The sequence below is a fragment of the Lissotriton helveticus genome (genome assembly GCF_964261635.1).
Source record: "Lissotriton helveticus chromosome 1_1 unlocalized genomic scaffold, aLisHel1.1 SUPER_1_unloc_6, whole genome shotgun sequence".
NCBI classification, from domain to species: Eukaryota; Metazoa; Chordata; class Amphibia; order Caudata; family Salamandridae; genus Lissotriton; species Lissotriton helveticus.
This window is the reverse complement of record NW_027611703.1, coordinates 2,226,086-2,243,581: the sequence shown is the minus strand read 5'-3', so window position 1 is coordinate 2,243,581 and position 17,496 is coordinate 2,226,086. Positions and strand designations below refer to the sequence as shown.

At 41.1% G+C, this 17,496-nt stretch overlaps 1 protein-coding gene across 1 annotated transcript in view; it reads right to left on the bottom strand.

Moving 5' to 3' along the window:
• Positions 1 to 376: 376 nt before the first annotated feature.
• LOC144806298 (uncharacterized) overlaps positions 377 to 17,496 on the bottom strand; it is a 104,058-nt gene continuing 86,938 nt past the window's right edge. Inside the window, exon 3 of the mRNA XM_078672690.1 lies at positions 377 to 4,812. Coding sequence (XP_078528816.1) covers positions 2,324 to 4,498 — 2,175 coding nt within the window. The 5' untranslated portion in view covers positions 4,499 to 4,812 and the 3' untranslated portion in view covers positions 377 to 2,323. The remainder of the gene's footprint in view (positions 4,813 to 17,496) is intronic.

Sequence of the window (17,496 nt, the reverse complement as noted above, 5' to 3'; positions counted from 1 at the left end):
ACTAATCCTTTGGCACCTTTGATGACTGCCACTGTTTATGTTCCTTTGTTCCACATTGTGCTCAGTTACTTCATCCCCCTATAGCTGTTGTCGTGTAGTTCCTATAAACATATATAGGATCTGCACGTTCAGACAACATACACTGTGGGATTGGTGTCCAGCATATTCCAGACACCCCCACCGGGTACGTTAACCTGTATACCAGCTAGCTCACAGTGCCACTATAAACCCTTCTTACCAAAGAGAGAATAGTTTTTAGCAACTATTGAACATAACAACTCTGTCCCATCAGGGATCGTGGAAACAGTGCAGTACTTTTCGCTCAGTTACTCGTGCTCACTTTTGTTTCAGAGTAATGCACAGAATAAACAGTAGGGACCTTTTTCAATAAGCATTTATTGAACCAGCGTCATTCTGCTGTAAAATAGGTGTGCTGAAACAACCATAAGACAAATAGATCTAAATGATTATAAGCACCAAAAGAGTAAAAGGATGGTAGATTCCTACCATTGTGCTACAACAATGAATACAGACCATAATATAAAATACATGACAGTAATAAATTCCTACTCCTACAATGCAACACTATCTTGATGTACCTACGTGTACCTAAAATTTATGTAGGTGTAGAGCCAAGAATCCCCCTAGGATAGAGCCAACCCCATTACCTGAAATGAGAGACTGTGTGACCCTGTCTTGGTCTGAAGATGGACACACTGCGAGGGATGTCACACCACTGCGATCTGGAGTGTCTGCCTGCAGGAACCTCAGCGTCTCGCGTCAATGTGTCAGTATGAAAGTCCTTCTTTGCCTCCCCCTGCCTCAGGAAAAATATGGTGTTTATATGCCCAAAGTGGTACCCTCAGGGGATCTACCTTGCTGTGTCATGTCGGACTAGGATGACGGAAGGAATAACCCTTATACATAGTTATTATGCAGGAGATGGTAGTCTTGCTGAGATTCCAAGAATCCTCATGCATAATGGATGAGGCTAGTTTTTCCGAAAAAAAACCCACGTCCTGTAAGCAGTACCGTAACTAGGTATAATGTCACTACCAAGAACCGTTATGTAGTGTAATGGCAGGGAAGATATAGGTAAAAGGTTCGGTAATTCCCTGACCCTATATTGGGGTATCTGTATGAAACATAACACTGTGAGCAGGTGTGGGTTTTTTAAACAATGCCTTGTCTCAGTAAGTGGTAAGTGCATGCATATGGTTTTACTTCTATGTGGAACTTCTGATGTTATATTGGCCGTGTCCTTCTAATAAATGCCTTGTCACTTTCTGTACATTCATACGGTTACGTCATTAAGAACACTGTTGCATTTTGTTCATTCATACAGATTTTCCCAGAGACTTTCTGATGTTGTTTCAACTCTCCCTTGCTAATAAATGCCTTGTCACATTCAGTGTAGTCTTAAGTGGTGACGTTTAATATTGTGTTAGCTCTCCATTTCTTATGAATGCACTCTCACGTTCAAAACATTTATATAGTTTCTCTTCAATGTGAGCATTCTAAAGTCATATCAAATGTTGTTTTGTAGCAAATCCCTTGTTGCATTCTGTGCATTAACATGGTTACTCCCTAGTGTAAATCTGTTGATGCTGTACTAGCTTATTCTTCCTATTTAAGACTCCATCACATTCTGTATGTACATAGCATTTCTCTCCATGTGGATTTTCTAATGTCATTTTAGATCGCCATTTGTCATGAATGTTTTGTGAAAGTCAATACATTGATATGGTTTCTCGCCTGTGTGAACTTTCCGATGTTAAATAAAATTTTGCTTTCTAACAAATCCCATGTCACATTCTGTACATTGATATGGTTTCTCTCCAGTGTGGACTTTTGGATGTTGTTTTTAGCTCTCTATTTGTTAAAAATGCTTTGTCACACTCCGTACATTCATTCGGTTTTTCCCAAATAGATTTTCTGATGTCGCTTCAGATCTCCATTTATTAACAATGCATTGCCTCACTCTGTACATTGATATTGTTTCTCCCCAATGTCGCCTTTATGTTGTTTTAACACTCCATTTGTACTTAATGCTTTGTCACACTCTGCACATTGATATGATTTCTCCTCAGTATGGATTTTCTGATGTCGTTTTAGCTTTCCATTTGTACTTAATGTTTGCCAGACTCTGTACATTGATCTGGTTTCTCCCCAGTATGGATTTTCTGATGTCGATTTAGTTGCCACTTGCTTTGTGACACTCTGTACATTCATACGGTTTTTCCCCAGCATGGATTTTCTGATGTTGCTTCTGTTCTCCATTGGTTATAAACGCTTTGCCACACTCTGTAGATTGATATGGTTTCTACCCAGTATGGATTTTCTGATGTCCTTTTAGCTCTCCATTTGTTATGAATGCTTTGTCACACTCTGTACATTGATATGGTTTCTCCCCAGTATGGATTTTCTGATGTTCTTTTAGCTGCCACTTTCTTATAAATGCTTTGTCACACTCTGTACATTTATATGGTTTGTCCCTAGTGTGGATTTTCTGATGTACTTTTAGCTCTCCATTAGTTATAAATGCCTTGCCACACTGTGCACATTGATATGGTTTCTCCCCAGTGTGGATTTTCTGATGTCGTTTTAGCTCTTGATTTCTTATAAATGCTTTGTTGCATTCTGTACATTCATATGGTTTATCCCCAGTGTGGATTTTCTGATGTTGATTTAGATGCCACTTTCTTATAAACGCTTTGTCACACTCTGTACATTGATATGGTTTCTCCCCAGTATGGATTTTTTCATGTCGTTTTAGCCCTTCATTTCTTATGAATGCTTTGCCACACTCTGTACATTGATATGCTTTCTCCCCAGTATGGATTTTTTTATGTCGTTTTAGTCCTCCATTTCTTATGAATGCTTTGTCACACTCTGTACATTGATATGGTTTCTCCCCAGTATGGATTTTCTGATGTTGTGTTAGCTCAGGATTAGTTATGAATGCTTTGCCACACTGTGAACATTGATATGGTTTCTCCTCAGTATGCATTTTTATATGTCGTTTTAGCTCTCCAATTGTTATGAATGCTTTGTCACACTCTGTACATTGATATGGTTTCTCCCCAGTATGGATTTTCTGATGTTGTATTAGCTCAGGATTAGTTATGAATGCTTTGCCACACTGTGCACATTGATATGGCTTCTCCCCAGTGTGGATTTTCTGATGTCGTTTTAGCTCTAGATTTCTTATAAATGCTTTGTTGCATTCTGTACATTCATACGGTTTCTCCCGAGTGTGGATTTTCAGATGTTGATTTAGCTGCCACTTTCTTATAAATGCTTTGTCACACTCTGTACATTGATATGGTTTCTCCCCAGCATGGATTTTCTGATGTTGCTTCTGTTCTCCATTGGTTATAAATGCTTTGCCACAGTCTGAACATTGATATGGTTTCTCCCCAGTATGGATTTTTTTGTGTCGCTTTAGCCCTCCATTTCTTATGAATGCTTTGCCACACTGTGAACATTGATATGGTTTCTCCTCAGTATGGATTTTTATATGTCGTTTTAGCGCTCCATTTCTTATGAATGCTTTGTCACACTCTGTACATTGATATGGTTTCTCCCCAGTATGGATTTTCTGATGTTGTGTTAGCTCAGGATTAGTTATGAATGCTTTGCCACACTGTACACATTGATATGGTTTCTCCCCAGTGTGGATTTTCTGATGTCGTTTTAGCTCTAGATTTCTTATAAATGCTTTGTTGCATTCTGTACATTCATACGGTTTCTCCCGAGTGTGGATTTTCAGGTGTTGATTTAGCTGCCACTTTCTTATAAATGCTTTGTCACACTCTGTACATTGATATGGTTTCTCCCCAGCATGGATTTTGTGATGTTGCTTCTGTTCTCCATTGGTTATAAATGCTTTGCCACACTCTGTACATTGATATGGTTTCTCCCCAGTATGGATTTTTTTGTGTCGTTTTAGTCCTCCATTTCTTATGAATGCTTTGCCACACTGTGAACATTGATATGGTTTCTCCTCAGTATGGATTTTTATATGTCGTTTTAGTCCTCCATTTCTTATGAATGCTTTGTCACACTCTGTACATTGATATGGTTTCTCCCCAGTATGGATTTTCTGATGTTGTGTTATCTCAGGATTAGTTATGAATGCTTTGGCACACTGTGCACATTGATATGGTTTCTCCCCAGTGTGGATTTTCTGATGTCGTTTTAGCTCTAGATTTCTTATAAATGCTTTGTTGCATTCTGTACATTCATACGGTTTCTCCCCAGTGTGGATTTTGCGATGTTGATTTAGGTGCCACTTTCTTATAAATGCTTTGCCACACTCTGTACATTGATATGGTTTCTCCCCAGTGTGGATTTTCTGATGAAGTTTTAGCTGTCCATTAGTTTTAAATGCCTTGCCACACTGTGCACATTGATATGGTTTCTCCCCTGTGTGGATTTTCTGATATAGTTCTAGATCTCCATTTGTTCTATATGTTTTGCCACATTGTGTTGTCATCTTCTACATATTCACACGGTTTCTCTTATTTGTTTTCTTTCCTATACTAGGTTAGTTCTTCCTTCATAATACGCATCTCATCAGACTTGCTCAGTTTGTTCAGTGTGTTATGTCTTCTATTTACATCAGCTGATTCCTAAGTGCCAAGTGCAGACCTCATTTGACAGTACGGGTTTTCAGCTGTAGAAAAAGACTTTGGCACGGCATTAGCCTTCATGGGAAGTGATCTCGAGGCATATTGTTTTTCCATCACTTCCTAAACAAGTAATGTTTACTGCCTTCACCTTTTTCGATCATTATTGCATTTGTTTCATCTATAAGAAAAAGATTTAAAAATAAAAACACACTGGATAAGCTTAATGCAGAGTCCATCACGAAAATTTATTGGCATGTAATTGTTCATAAAGACAAAAGCGCTAATAAAATTCTAGATTACACTTTCAATGTGAAGATGTAGTAGACAGAGTAAGGGCATACGATCCTTCAATGATCCCCTTCTATCGAGGAGTGCGGACTAAAATAGCAACCAAGACACCAGAGAAGGTTCCTTGTTCATTGAGTGAGACCCTCTCCCTACGACACGCTACAATGTTAAATACATAGCAACACAATGCCTCCTTTCTTATCCAGGGAATGCTTCCTATTCTCACACAGGTTAACAAAAATACAAAATGGAGCATTTTCTAGTGAATGGACCATGCAAGACAGAGCATCACAATAACGGCAGGAAACATAAGCGTATGCAGCAAGGGAGTCCTTTATAGTATCAGAGAGTCTGGAATAGGATAGACAGGTAATCTGAGTATCTTCAACATAGTGTAACACTAGAGATCTGAGACTCTGACCATATCTAGTCAAGGAACAGGCGGATTAGAACTACTTTACGTCAATGTAATAGAAAGAGGCCCTGTTGATCCAAGAGACAGGATTCCATGTAAGACTTAATCCTCACAAATAAATTCTCTTGGAAAACTAGATTCTATTACCTCTATTGTTCATCACCTCTTACACCGTCACACACTAATATACACCAGTCATCAAATGTACCACCAAAACAATCCTTGAATATCAAGTTTAATATCAAACAATATATATATATATATATATATATACATTACCTACGGGCAGTCGCCAGTAGGTATATATAGTTAGGATTTTTTTGAATAGGGATTTCTGAAAATTCTATGTTGAATAACTTTGGCGTTGATGGACGGAATTGGCTGAAATTTTCAGGAAAATGGCACATTTTGTTTCTGAGCGTTTGGGGGGGGGGGGGGGGTTTCGTCAAGCGGGGGCCGAGAAAAAAGGGGGGTCCCAAAACATGTTTTTAACATTGAGTTTTCCATAGGGCGGTTGGACTCACTTTTAGCTCGAACGGCTGAATGGATTTCCACAAAACTTGGCAAAATTGTAGGGACTGGTAGCCCGGTGTGCCTTTGCTATGTCTCAAGATATAAGCTCCAGTGGTTTTTACGAAAATTAACTTTGAAAAATATATATTGGGCTATATATATGTTAGAGCCCAAATGTAGCCCAATGTAGCCCAAAGATGGCCACCAGAGACAAAAAAAACCAAATGTAGCCCAAATATCAGCCAGATGTAGCCCAACTATAGCCCAGTGACAGAATGTCCCAGAGTGTTCTAAAGAACAACTAGAGCACTAACAGTCTTACTTATACCAAAAGTATGGCACACCTGAAGTCATCTTGATTGAAATAAAGTGTTTACACTTAAAACATTTAATTTGCAAAGGAACAAAATGAGGGGGTTCATTTTGCCATAGAAATTATGATTAGTGCTGAAAAAAGAAAAATTAGGGCACATTTTGAGTGACTTCTCAAATCCTCTTATATTTCATAAAAAGAATTCTGATATGCAGTCTCCCAAGATGGCCACCAGAGACAAAAGAGCCCAAATGTAGCCCAAATATCAGCCAGATGTAGCCCAACTATAGCCCAATGGCAGAATGTCCCAGAGTGTTCTACAGAACAACTAGAACGCTAACAGTCTTACTTATGACAAAAGTATGGCACACCTGAAGTCATCTTGATTGGAATAAAGTGGTAACACTTAATACATTTAATTTGAAAAGGAACAAAATGAGGGGTTTCATTTTGCCATAGAAATGTTATTACCTACTGGCGGTCGCCAGTAGGTATATATAGTTAGGATTTTTTCTCTATGGGATTTTTGAAAATTCTATGTCTAATAACTTTGGCGTTTGTGGACGGAATTGGCTGAAATTTTCAGGAAAATGGCACATTTTGTTTCTGAGCAGCCCTTGAAAATTTGGGGGGGGTTCGTCAAGGGGGGGCCGAGAAAAAAGGGGGGTCCCAAAACGTGTTTTTAACATTGAGTTTTCCATAGGGCGGTTGGCCTCACTTTTAGCCCGAACGGCTGAATGGATTTGCACGAAATTTGGCAAAATTGTAGGGACTGGTAGCCCGATGTGCCTTTTGTAGGTCTCAATATATGTGCTCCAGTGGATTTTGAGAAATTAACGTTTAAAAAAAGATATATATCTGTAACAGCGGACCGGGCAGCGTCCCAGGACGCGTACTTTTCGCGCAACGGAGCTTTGTGAAGCGAAGCTGATTGGTTCTCCGGCGTCTGTCAACATTCCAAACAGTCCGTAGCGGCCGCCATCTTGTCTCTCGGTAGGATCGAGAGACAAGAGGAGGCGAAAGCGAAGGGGCAAATGACCATAAGGGGGAATAGTAGATCCTCGCTGACCCCCTAGGTTTGATGTGGAGGTTTTAAAAGGGCCCCGCGGGGCAAAAAAAAAATAATAATAATAATAATCGAACGGCTGAATGGATTTGCACGAAACTTGGTAAAATATTAGGGACTGGTAGCCCGATGTGCCTTTGCTAGGTCTCAATATATGTGCTCCAGTGGATTTTGAGAAATTAACGTTCAAAAAAAGATATATATCTGTAACAGCGCTCCGCTTCGCGTACTTTTCGCGTTACGGAGCTTTGCGAAGCTGATTGGTTCTCCGGCGTCTGTCAACATTCCAAACAGTCCGTAGCGGCCGCCATCTTGTCTCTCGGTAGGATTGAGAGACAAGAGGAGGCCAAAGCGAAGGGGGAAATGACCATAAGGGGGCATAGTAGATCCTTCCTGACCTCTTAGGTTTGATGTACCATTTTGCCAAGTTTGGTGTAATTCCGTTCAGCCATTCAGGCTGTAGACGTATGTAAATGTCCTATGGAAAATTGCATGGGGAAAACACATTTGAAAGTGTTGAAATTTAGAACCAATTAAAATGTTACTTTGGTTTTGTATTTGTGTGTGATGAAAGTTAATTGGTTATGTATATATGTCAAATGAGAGGAAACCACAGCCATTTTGTGATACTACTGTCTGAGGTACATTTGTGAGGAATTTTTGGTGGTGAATTTCTGGTGTTTGATTTACACAGTACTAACACTTTTCCTACTTTTAAAAAGGTGAGTTGTTAATTTGTAAGGGGAACTATGTTGTACACTTGAAGATAATTTGAAAAATGTTTTCTGTTATTTATTTGCAGTCCTTCTGTTATACTAAATACTTGATAAAGTTAGTTTTATATTATGTATTACTAAAAACGATAAATGAAAGTGATTATTTTTTTCTGCAATTTACAGCAAGCAATTTCAAAATAAAATAGCTCACAATGAAGAGACCGTGGCAATTTCTTTTGAATTGTCCACTACATTGATTGAAATTGAGAGCACCAATAATGAAATATTGTCACAAGGAGGACATGACTTGTATGATTCCATTAGATTGATTGAAATGGACAGCACCAAGAATGAAATATTGTCACAAGGAGGAGATGACTTGAATGATTCCACTACATTGATTGAAATTGAGAGCACCAATAATGAAATATTGTCACGAGGAGATGACTTGAATGATTCCACTACATTGATTGAAATTGACAGCACCAATAATGAAATATTGTCAGAAGGAGGAGATGACTTGAATGATTTTTTTGATCAATCTCTTGATGGCGAATTTATCGAGTGTTTGGAGACCATAGAGTTACAAGAATCATTATTGCAGACTTTTCATGAGGACATTGCTGATGAGGACATGTTACTAGTTCTTTCAAATTTAGAAAATTCTGAAGAATAAATTTATATTTAGAAATCAAAAATTGTTTGAGACATTATTCATTTTTATTTTTAATTTATGAGGTTGTAGCGAAGTGATTGTAGTATAAAATGAGACTTATAGTATAGAGTGCAACATTTTTATGTTACATGGTAAGTTTACTCATATTTACTTCCCTTCTGCCACTATATTATCTCCAATGTGTATTTGACATCTCTTCTTCATCTCCGGCCTCCTTTCTCTCACTGTGTGTCTCCGATGCATCTTATCGCTGCTATTTTGTGTAATTACAGAAGAGAGTAAAATAAAATAGTTCGGAACGTGAAAAGGGGGCAAAGTAGAGTACTCCTCACCCCCTAGGCCTTTTTAGGCGGTCCCAAAAGGATCAGTTTCTGCTTTCCTGAGAGATTATGGTATGAGTTCCATATACCACAATAACTTGCATTACAACATGCAAGATATCTATCTCCTATTACCAACTTTTGGAGATATTCGCGCTAAGCGCGAATATCTCCAAAAAGTAACACCTGCCCTGAGCAGTTCTTAGCCATGTTATCCAATGGGAGGTGGATAACATGGCTAAGAGCATTAGCTCGGTAATGTATGAATATCGCTGAGTTTTTAGCGATATTCATGCATTGCGGCCGTTTATTATCGCATTTGTGATAAACCTTGATAATAGCAAGGTTTATCTTCGATAATTTCTGACGATGCTTAGCGGTAAAACATTCGTTGGTAAGCATCGTTAGCGATAAATATCGCTTAACTTTGGTAATATGCCCCAACGTCTGTTAACGTTCGATTCGAAGGAAATGAGGAAGTGTTGAAAAACATTGTCTGCGCCATCTTGCCTTTTTTGAAATGCCACACTTTTGTCGTGCACGGCAGCCATTTTAGATGTCTTGACCAGACCCACTCTCTGCACGCTGTCGATTCGTAGCATGGCTCCTCACCCTCGCAAGCATCTTCCCCAGGCACTGGTCACCCCCGCTCTCTGTCTTATGCATGGGCAATAAACCTCCCCCCTTCTGCGCTGCTCTTCCCTGAGAATCACACTCTGTGCCCGCCCGACACCTCCCTTTCGCCCTATTCACTACCGCACCCTCTGACACTCCTCTTCCTCTGTGTCCGATTGTCCAGGCTATCAGCTAGCCCTGCAGATGTAGTTTATGGCCCCAGCTGTAAAGAATCACCCCTCTTCAAAGGAGTTATAGTAGATCAAGGCCCACACCCGATGAGATCCGTCACACCACACGTGTTCCTACTATCTGAAAACTATCCTGTATTGTGATTGGGGAGGGGACCGAGCCTGAAGCGGAAGATTCCAGGAATGACTCTTTGTACATCAAAGTTTTTACAATTATGTGTCACATTAAAAATATATAGCACTCCAACAAAGTAGTAGGAATATAAAACTTTAATAACATATAAATATATACAACAAAACAAAAACAGTAAAAACATTTAAACAACGAAGAGACCGTGGCAATTTCTTTTGAATTATCCAATAGATTTATTGAAATTGACAGCACCAATAATGAAATATTCTTGTCAGTAGCGGTCTGTTGTGCGAATAGTTCCAAGGCAGCAGAACGCGCTGCAATCTAGATGGCACGAAAGTGATGTCTAGCAAGTTGCCGCCCAGCAAATAACGGCGTGGGGCGCCGCGGGGGTGAGTGAGTCCAGTAGGCACCACAGCTATTCTTACCGGCATTGCAGAATTACTGCTGGGGACAATGCCTGTGCTGTAGCAGGGTCACAGCAGAAACAAAAAGGATTCTGTTGAAGATGTTGTTGGTTTTCAATTTGAAAACAGTTCTGGTGTCAACTGCTATGCTAATGTAGTGGTTAATGTTTTGTTTTCTCTAGAAAATGTAAAAGAGGGGGAGGCAGTCCAAAGTTCCGTTAAAAGGGCAAAGGAAAGGATCGGTGGTTTGAACTATCAGTCAAAAAGGGGAGGGGGTGCAACAATTTTTCCTACCGGGTCACACTGTGCTTTCACCGGAAGTGAGGTCTGCAGGATTCTAGTAATTGAAAGTGAGGCTGGCGCCGACGTCCCGCGGATACAGTTTCGTCACTCCACGGGTGATCATGGCAGTCATTCCCCATCGGGGGTCGGAGACTCCCGCGGCTCCTCTAGAATCTTCAAGGTCGTGGAGGACTACGGTGGTGGAGTCAACCAGTGACCGGGCCATTTCTTTATGCTGGGCCCGCTCTTGCCAGGTCGACCGCCATTTTGAGAGTTCGGTAGCTACTGGCGATCGCGGGGTCAAATGAGCGGACGGGCTCCACCCTGCCGGGCGAGACGTTGCAGCATGGCCACAGTGGAAGAACTCTTTTCCGGGCGCCTGGAGCGCTGAGGGTGCAGCTGGGAAGCCTCCACTGGGGAGGCGGGAGAGGCCTGTTCGCACCGTCTCTCCCTCCCAGTGCACCCCACGGCGTCTCGCTTGAGATTTGTTATGGCCGGACCAGGCGATGAGGACGAGGGGGGGGGGGTCGGAGGCATGTGCAAGACATCCCCCCCAGGGTTGTTGCAGCAATTATACAAGAAAGAAGAAGTGTCCCGTCTGTCTTCGGGCCGGGCTTCCGGTAGATGTCGGCCGGACGCCCCTGGCTCTGGCCCCATGAACGGGTTTCTTGGTTTATCGGCTGCAGCCGGATCCCGTCGGCCTCGGCCCCCCGACCGTTGGTGGCCGGACCGGAAGAGCATGTGGCGGGACTACCTGCAACTCTCAAGGGCCACCGCGGCCGGACTGGGAGAGAGAGGGGAGGGTCGAGGAGACATTCCCCCCCCCTGCAACTGTTCAGCGTTGTAAAGGCAATCCCCTGGCCGGGTCCCGCTGGTCTCGGCCTCTCCTCCGGCTACACCCTACGTTAGGATCTCCTGGCCGAGGCGTGGCAGCAGGACCTGCTTTATATGGGCTGCTCCCGGCTGGGCGTAGCCGGAACCCTGCCCCACCTTGGAAGTTTCCAGAGTGGGGGCGGATGTTCTACTGACTTGCATTTTCCCTAGTCTATCGATTTTTTTGGCGTGGCAGGCGGTGGGACAGCGAGGGGTGATTTGGTTTCTCTTACTGTTTTTCTGGTCTCTCACCACTGGCATGTTTTAACGTTTTCTTGTTTCTAGGACATTAATAGGTTTTATCATTACGTTATGTTATCGTTTCTTTGTTCGTTGTTTAATAAAAGTTCATGTTCATCAGTGGCCTACTGATTTTCGTTTTCCTATTCTTTTCTTTCCAGGTTGTTTCATGCTAAAGTTTCTGTTAACAGGATACAGTGATCACTTCGTTATTATTGCATATGTCCTTTTCACTAGGGGTGCTCTCTGGTCGGGCCAGATGACGTATGTCTAGTAAATGGTCCGGGTGAAACAGGTGCATCAATCAGTGGGGAGTAGATAGGCATGACAGATTACAACGGGGGAGAAAGGTCCGCATTACGTACCCTTTCACTACTTGCAAAGATTTTCCTACGTTTATTTGCAAACAGGGAATACCTCCAAAAAGAACTAATTCCCAAACAGTCAATGTTCGGACAATCAATCAATCAATGAGGAATGAAATAGGTACGACGTGTTAAAGGCTTGCGTTACCTACCCTTCACTATCTGCAAAGGGAGAGAGAATATTCCTATTCTTCCTCGTTTGCAGGCAGAGAAGATCCTTAAGAGAACCAACTTCGAACAATTCAATGCTCGATTCAAACAATCAACAAGGGGTACTGTGAACACAAATGAACGCCGCTTATGTACATACGCATTGCTATTTTCAACAGGTTGTTCCTAATGTTTCTATTTTAGCGAGGTCAAAAAGAGATCCCATTAGTGGCCTACTGATTTTGCTCGATTCCTTTTGTTTTTTTACACGGTTTTTCGCTATCTGCAAAGACTAAACAGAGTATTTTGACTTTTTGCTTGTTTGTAAATAGAGAATGAACCAAAGAGAACAATCAATCAAATGGAGAGAGAAGCAGGCACGACGGATTACAAAGGGGGCAAAGGGCTGCGTTAACTACCCTTCACTATCTGCAAAGAGAGAGTACTCCTAATAGAAATGAGGGGTGGGGGGCAGCATTCAAAGCAGATCAGTGTGCATAAACACGAAAATGTTTTTACTTACCACGTACTTGACATTCGACAGCTTATGATATTTGCTATTAAAAAACCATTGAAATTCACTGAAAAAACCATAGGTTATAGACCATATATAGTTAGGAATTAGCATTTACAAAACCTTGAAAATTCACTGAAAAAACCATAGGTTATAGACCATATATAGTTAGGAATTAGCATTTAAAAAACCTTATTTTACTCACACAAAACCATTGAAATTCCATATATAGTTAGTTGCACTAACTATATATCGCGCACCCGCAATCCACTGCTGATGATGTCACATATTACATCATTCATGACATGGTCAGTGACATCACTGATGACATCACTGATGACATCTCAAATGACATCACTGATGACATCACTGATGACATCTCATTTGACATCAATGACCACATCACTGATGATATCATTCATGTGACAATACAATGCATCTCCTCACATTTTAATATAACCTCTGTTTCACCCAGTGTTAAAAAGAGTATAATTTTTGAAACCATTGACACACCAATACTAGTTACTTCATACGCACTCACTGATTGCTACGTCTACACACACCTTCACTCATTCACCCATACAATCATTCATACATACAATCACTCATCTTTACAACACTATCATATGCACTCATACACCTATACAGACACTCACAGTCTGCCACTCATCCATGGAGTTACTTACACACCTAGTCAGTCCTGTAAAGAATCAATGAGACTTCCATTTTCTTGTCTATACAGTTAAACATAGAGCACCTTACATTTTCAAACATGTACTAACACATACTTACTTTCTTATACAATCATTGATACAAGTACAGATTGATCTGCACAGAGTCACACACCTCCCAGCTAGCCACACACACACTCAGTCTCCCATACAAATACTTGGGCAATCAATCAATAACCCATATAGTTACTCATATAGCTACTGATCAACACATGCAGCAGTTTACAGAACAACAGACATAATGATGCACAAATTAAGACAGTTTAGTCACTAACCCATGCACTCAGTGAGACACATTTAATCACTCACTCATACATTCAGTCATGCACCTACTAAATCCTTCGTCCAGACACTTATACATCCACTCATTCTTCAATATGTAAGACATATTTTAACTTTACAGAATTATACAGTCACTGGATGTAGTCATCAGTGATGTCATTTGAGATGTCATCAGTGATGTCATCAGTGATGTCATTTGAGATGTCATCAGTGATGTCATCAGTGATGTCACTGACCATGTCATGAATGATGTAATATGTGACATCATCAGCAGTGGATTGCGGGTGCGCGATATATAGTTAGTGCAACTAACTATATATGGAATTTCAATGGTTTTGTGTGAGTAAAATAAGGTTTTTTAAATGCTAATTCCTAACTATATATGGTCTATAACCTATGGTTTTTTCAGTGAATATATATATATATATAATAATAATAATATAATAATAATAATAATCTTTATTCGGTTTTTTAGCAGCGCAAAACCATAAAAGTTATCGAAACATACAAAAATACACAAGTATTAAAAAGCAGATATTACATACAATTTGTTTAAAACGTATGATCAGATTGTTTACAAATTGTGTAGATAGTAAGACAGTCAAAGGTTGCTCCTATGCCTCATAATACTCTTTAAAAAATTCAGTACATGATAACAGACACATTCAGATTCAAGCAACTGTAGTGCTAGCATGGCCGGGCGACATTGTCTGTAGCCCCATCTTTTTAGTAGCGGGGTTATCCAAATTTTTCGGTGGGTTTGTAAAAATTTACAAAACAAGATTGTGTGGATAGTAGACTGTTGGGACAGATCGTCACACGGACAGGGGGCCAAGTTAGAATTCCAATTGTTTTTGTCAGGAAAAGTCACTAGTCTGTAAAAAAGATTCAGTCTGAACCTTGTTAAAAGCATTTTTTCATATGCTGAAAATTCCAATGTCAGATAAAGCTGGATTTTCGGTGAATGCTGTATCATATTCGCATGTATCGCAGATTTTTTGGTCGTCAGCAAAGACAGTCTCAAGGACTCTAGGTGGCTCAGCGCGATTTGTTTCAGATCTTTCTTGGATATTTCATTTAGCTTTTCTGGAGTAAAATAATACTTTTGTAATCCTAAATCGTGGAAGAAATTTCTGATATAGGAGAGCCACACTATTTTGTGTGAATGATCCAGTTCCATAGAGTCCTGCAGGATGTTTTTGGTCAGAAGATTCTCATCCGACAGCCACATGCGCCTCCAAAGTAGAAGTGGCTGGATCTTTATTAGGTCTTCTATGTATGGGATTCCCAGTTCCATGTGCGAGGCATAGATGGAAGTGCCTTTTGGTGTGGACAACAGGAATCTCATGAAGATGTTTTCTTCTTTTTGCAGTGATCCAGTAGCTGTGTGTCCCCAAATCCCTGCCCCATATAGGGCGATGGCTTGGCATTTTGCAGCATAGATCTGTAGCAGTTCTACTGATGGTCTTTTTCCAAGTTTGTTTGAGAAGTTCATCAGTGCTAGAATTGCGCGTTTAAAAAGGTGTCTCCTGGCCTCGACAGCTGGTTTCCAGTTTAAGCTGTCATCAATCATGATGCCCAAGTATGGGTATTGCGATGTCTTTTCAATTTTTTGGTCTTTTAAATAAATGTTCTTAGTGACTTTTCGTTTTCCTCCCGCTACCATAACAAATGTTTTTTTTTACATTGATATGTAAATCCAAAGCACCCATGAAGTCAGCATACTTAGATAGGGATTTCTGTAGCTCGATCGGTGTGCGTTCTAGAATAACTGCGTCATCCGCATAGAGCAGAGCGGGGATCAGGCGATGTTTCAGTCTGGGGAGATCCTGCCCCCCCCCTCAACATAATCTCCTCAAGGCCGTTGGTATACAGAGAGAAGAGGAAGGGGGCCAGGACGCATCCTTGCCTTACTCCTCGCTCTACCCTAAACGGGGCCGTTAGCTCTCCTTTTGTCCCGTATCTCACTCTAGCTGAGGCTTCGCCATATAGCTCCCTCAAGAAGTCCAGGAGGGGAGGATCCACCCCCATTGTACTCAGCAATGACCAGAGCTTCGCGTGCGACACGCAGTCAAACGCAGAGGACAAATCCTCGTAAACCATGTAAATTGTCCCTGGCTTTGCGTGGATGTATTTCGAAACCAACATGCTTAAATTCAGGGCCTGTTCAACTGTTCCAAAACCTTCCCTAAATCCAAACTGGAGATCCGAAAGGATATCTTTGTCTCTTGCCCAGTGCTGAAGTTGTTCTAGGACAACTCTACCGACTACTTTACCCAGGGAGTCAAGCAGGGAAATAGGACGGTAACATTTCGTATCCTGGCGGTCCCCCTTTTTGAAGATAGGGACCATGATGGAACATGACCATGACTCCAGCAGACCGAGATTCGCTGCAGCTGTGCAAACTCTTGTGAGTATTGGTGCCCAGAGATCAGGAAGGTGTTTAAATAGATCCACTGGGACCCCGTCGGGCCGGGAGCTTTGCCGCTCTTGCTCATTGACAGTGCCATTTCGACGTCTTGTAGTTCGAAGTCAATGGGTATTGGAAATGCTACGGGTGAAAGATTAAAGTTACATTCTTCAGTCAAAGATGATAGTTGAAATATTTTTGAAAAGTGGTTCACCCAGGTTTCCTCATCGATAGCCACATCGATTTGTGGGGTATTAGAGTCCGATAAGAAAGGTGACTTAACAATTCTCCAAAATGACTGACTATCTTTAGATAGTGCACTTTTGTGCAGAGCGTTCCACAAGGACAGTTCAGCTCCTTTTTCCTTGCCTTTCTAGTGTTGTTATAGTTTCGTCGGAGTTGTTGGATCTCTATTGAGACTCTGTTTGGTTTTCCAAGTGCTTTTCTAAGGTTGGTCTGTGCCTTAGTACATTCATGGTTAAACCAGCCTGTGGTACTTGGTTTGTTTTGCTTGGGTACTCTGGTCAGAAGTGTTTTTACTTGTTCTAATATCGACTGGAAATTTTCCAAGATTAGCTTTGGATCTGATTGGGAATCCAGGCATATCAATATGTTGTTGTAAGCGGTCTTTACCAAAGTATTAGTAAGCTTGTTCGGGTCCACTTTTTCCCATTTTATAGTGTATCCGTTGTTTTTTCCTAATTCGAGCCTGTTTTGTGATAGGGTGCTTGCTATTGTTGCCATAAGGGATCTTGGTTGTTTCATCTGTAGGTTAAAACTTAGAGCAGAGTGGTCACTTAGAATGTTTTCCAAAGTTGTAACGTTACTGATTTGGTCTCTTAGACCTTCTGTGATCATTATGTAGTCCACTGTGGTCTCGTGCCCTCTTCCTCGATAGGTGGGTTCTAATTGGTTATCTTGTGGTTGAGTAGGATTTATTATTAAAAGTTCCAGTTCTGAGAGGATCTCGTTCATAGCTGACCCCGTTCGCGAATGGAGGAAGTGGACGAGAGGGTTCTCATGTTCGTCCATCATTCCACAGGTCTGATTGTTCATGCAGGGGTGTAGGTTGAAATCCCCTCCCCAAATTATATGAACGGTGCCCTTTCTCTCATGACAGTGCCGATGATGAGTGATTTTTTCTTGAATTAGAAGAAGGGTATTTATGCAGGTGTCATCATCTAAATTATTGTATAGGTTGATTAACCCCTTCCACACTCATGACGAGCTGGGCTCGTCATGAAGTAGCCTCCTCGCACGCTCATGACGAGCCCAGCTCGTCATGAATAATGGGATTTACAAATTCTCAGCACAGGAGGGGAATATGCTGAGCAGCGAAGTGGTTAATATAGTGGTATGTTT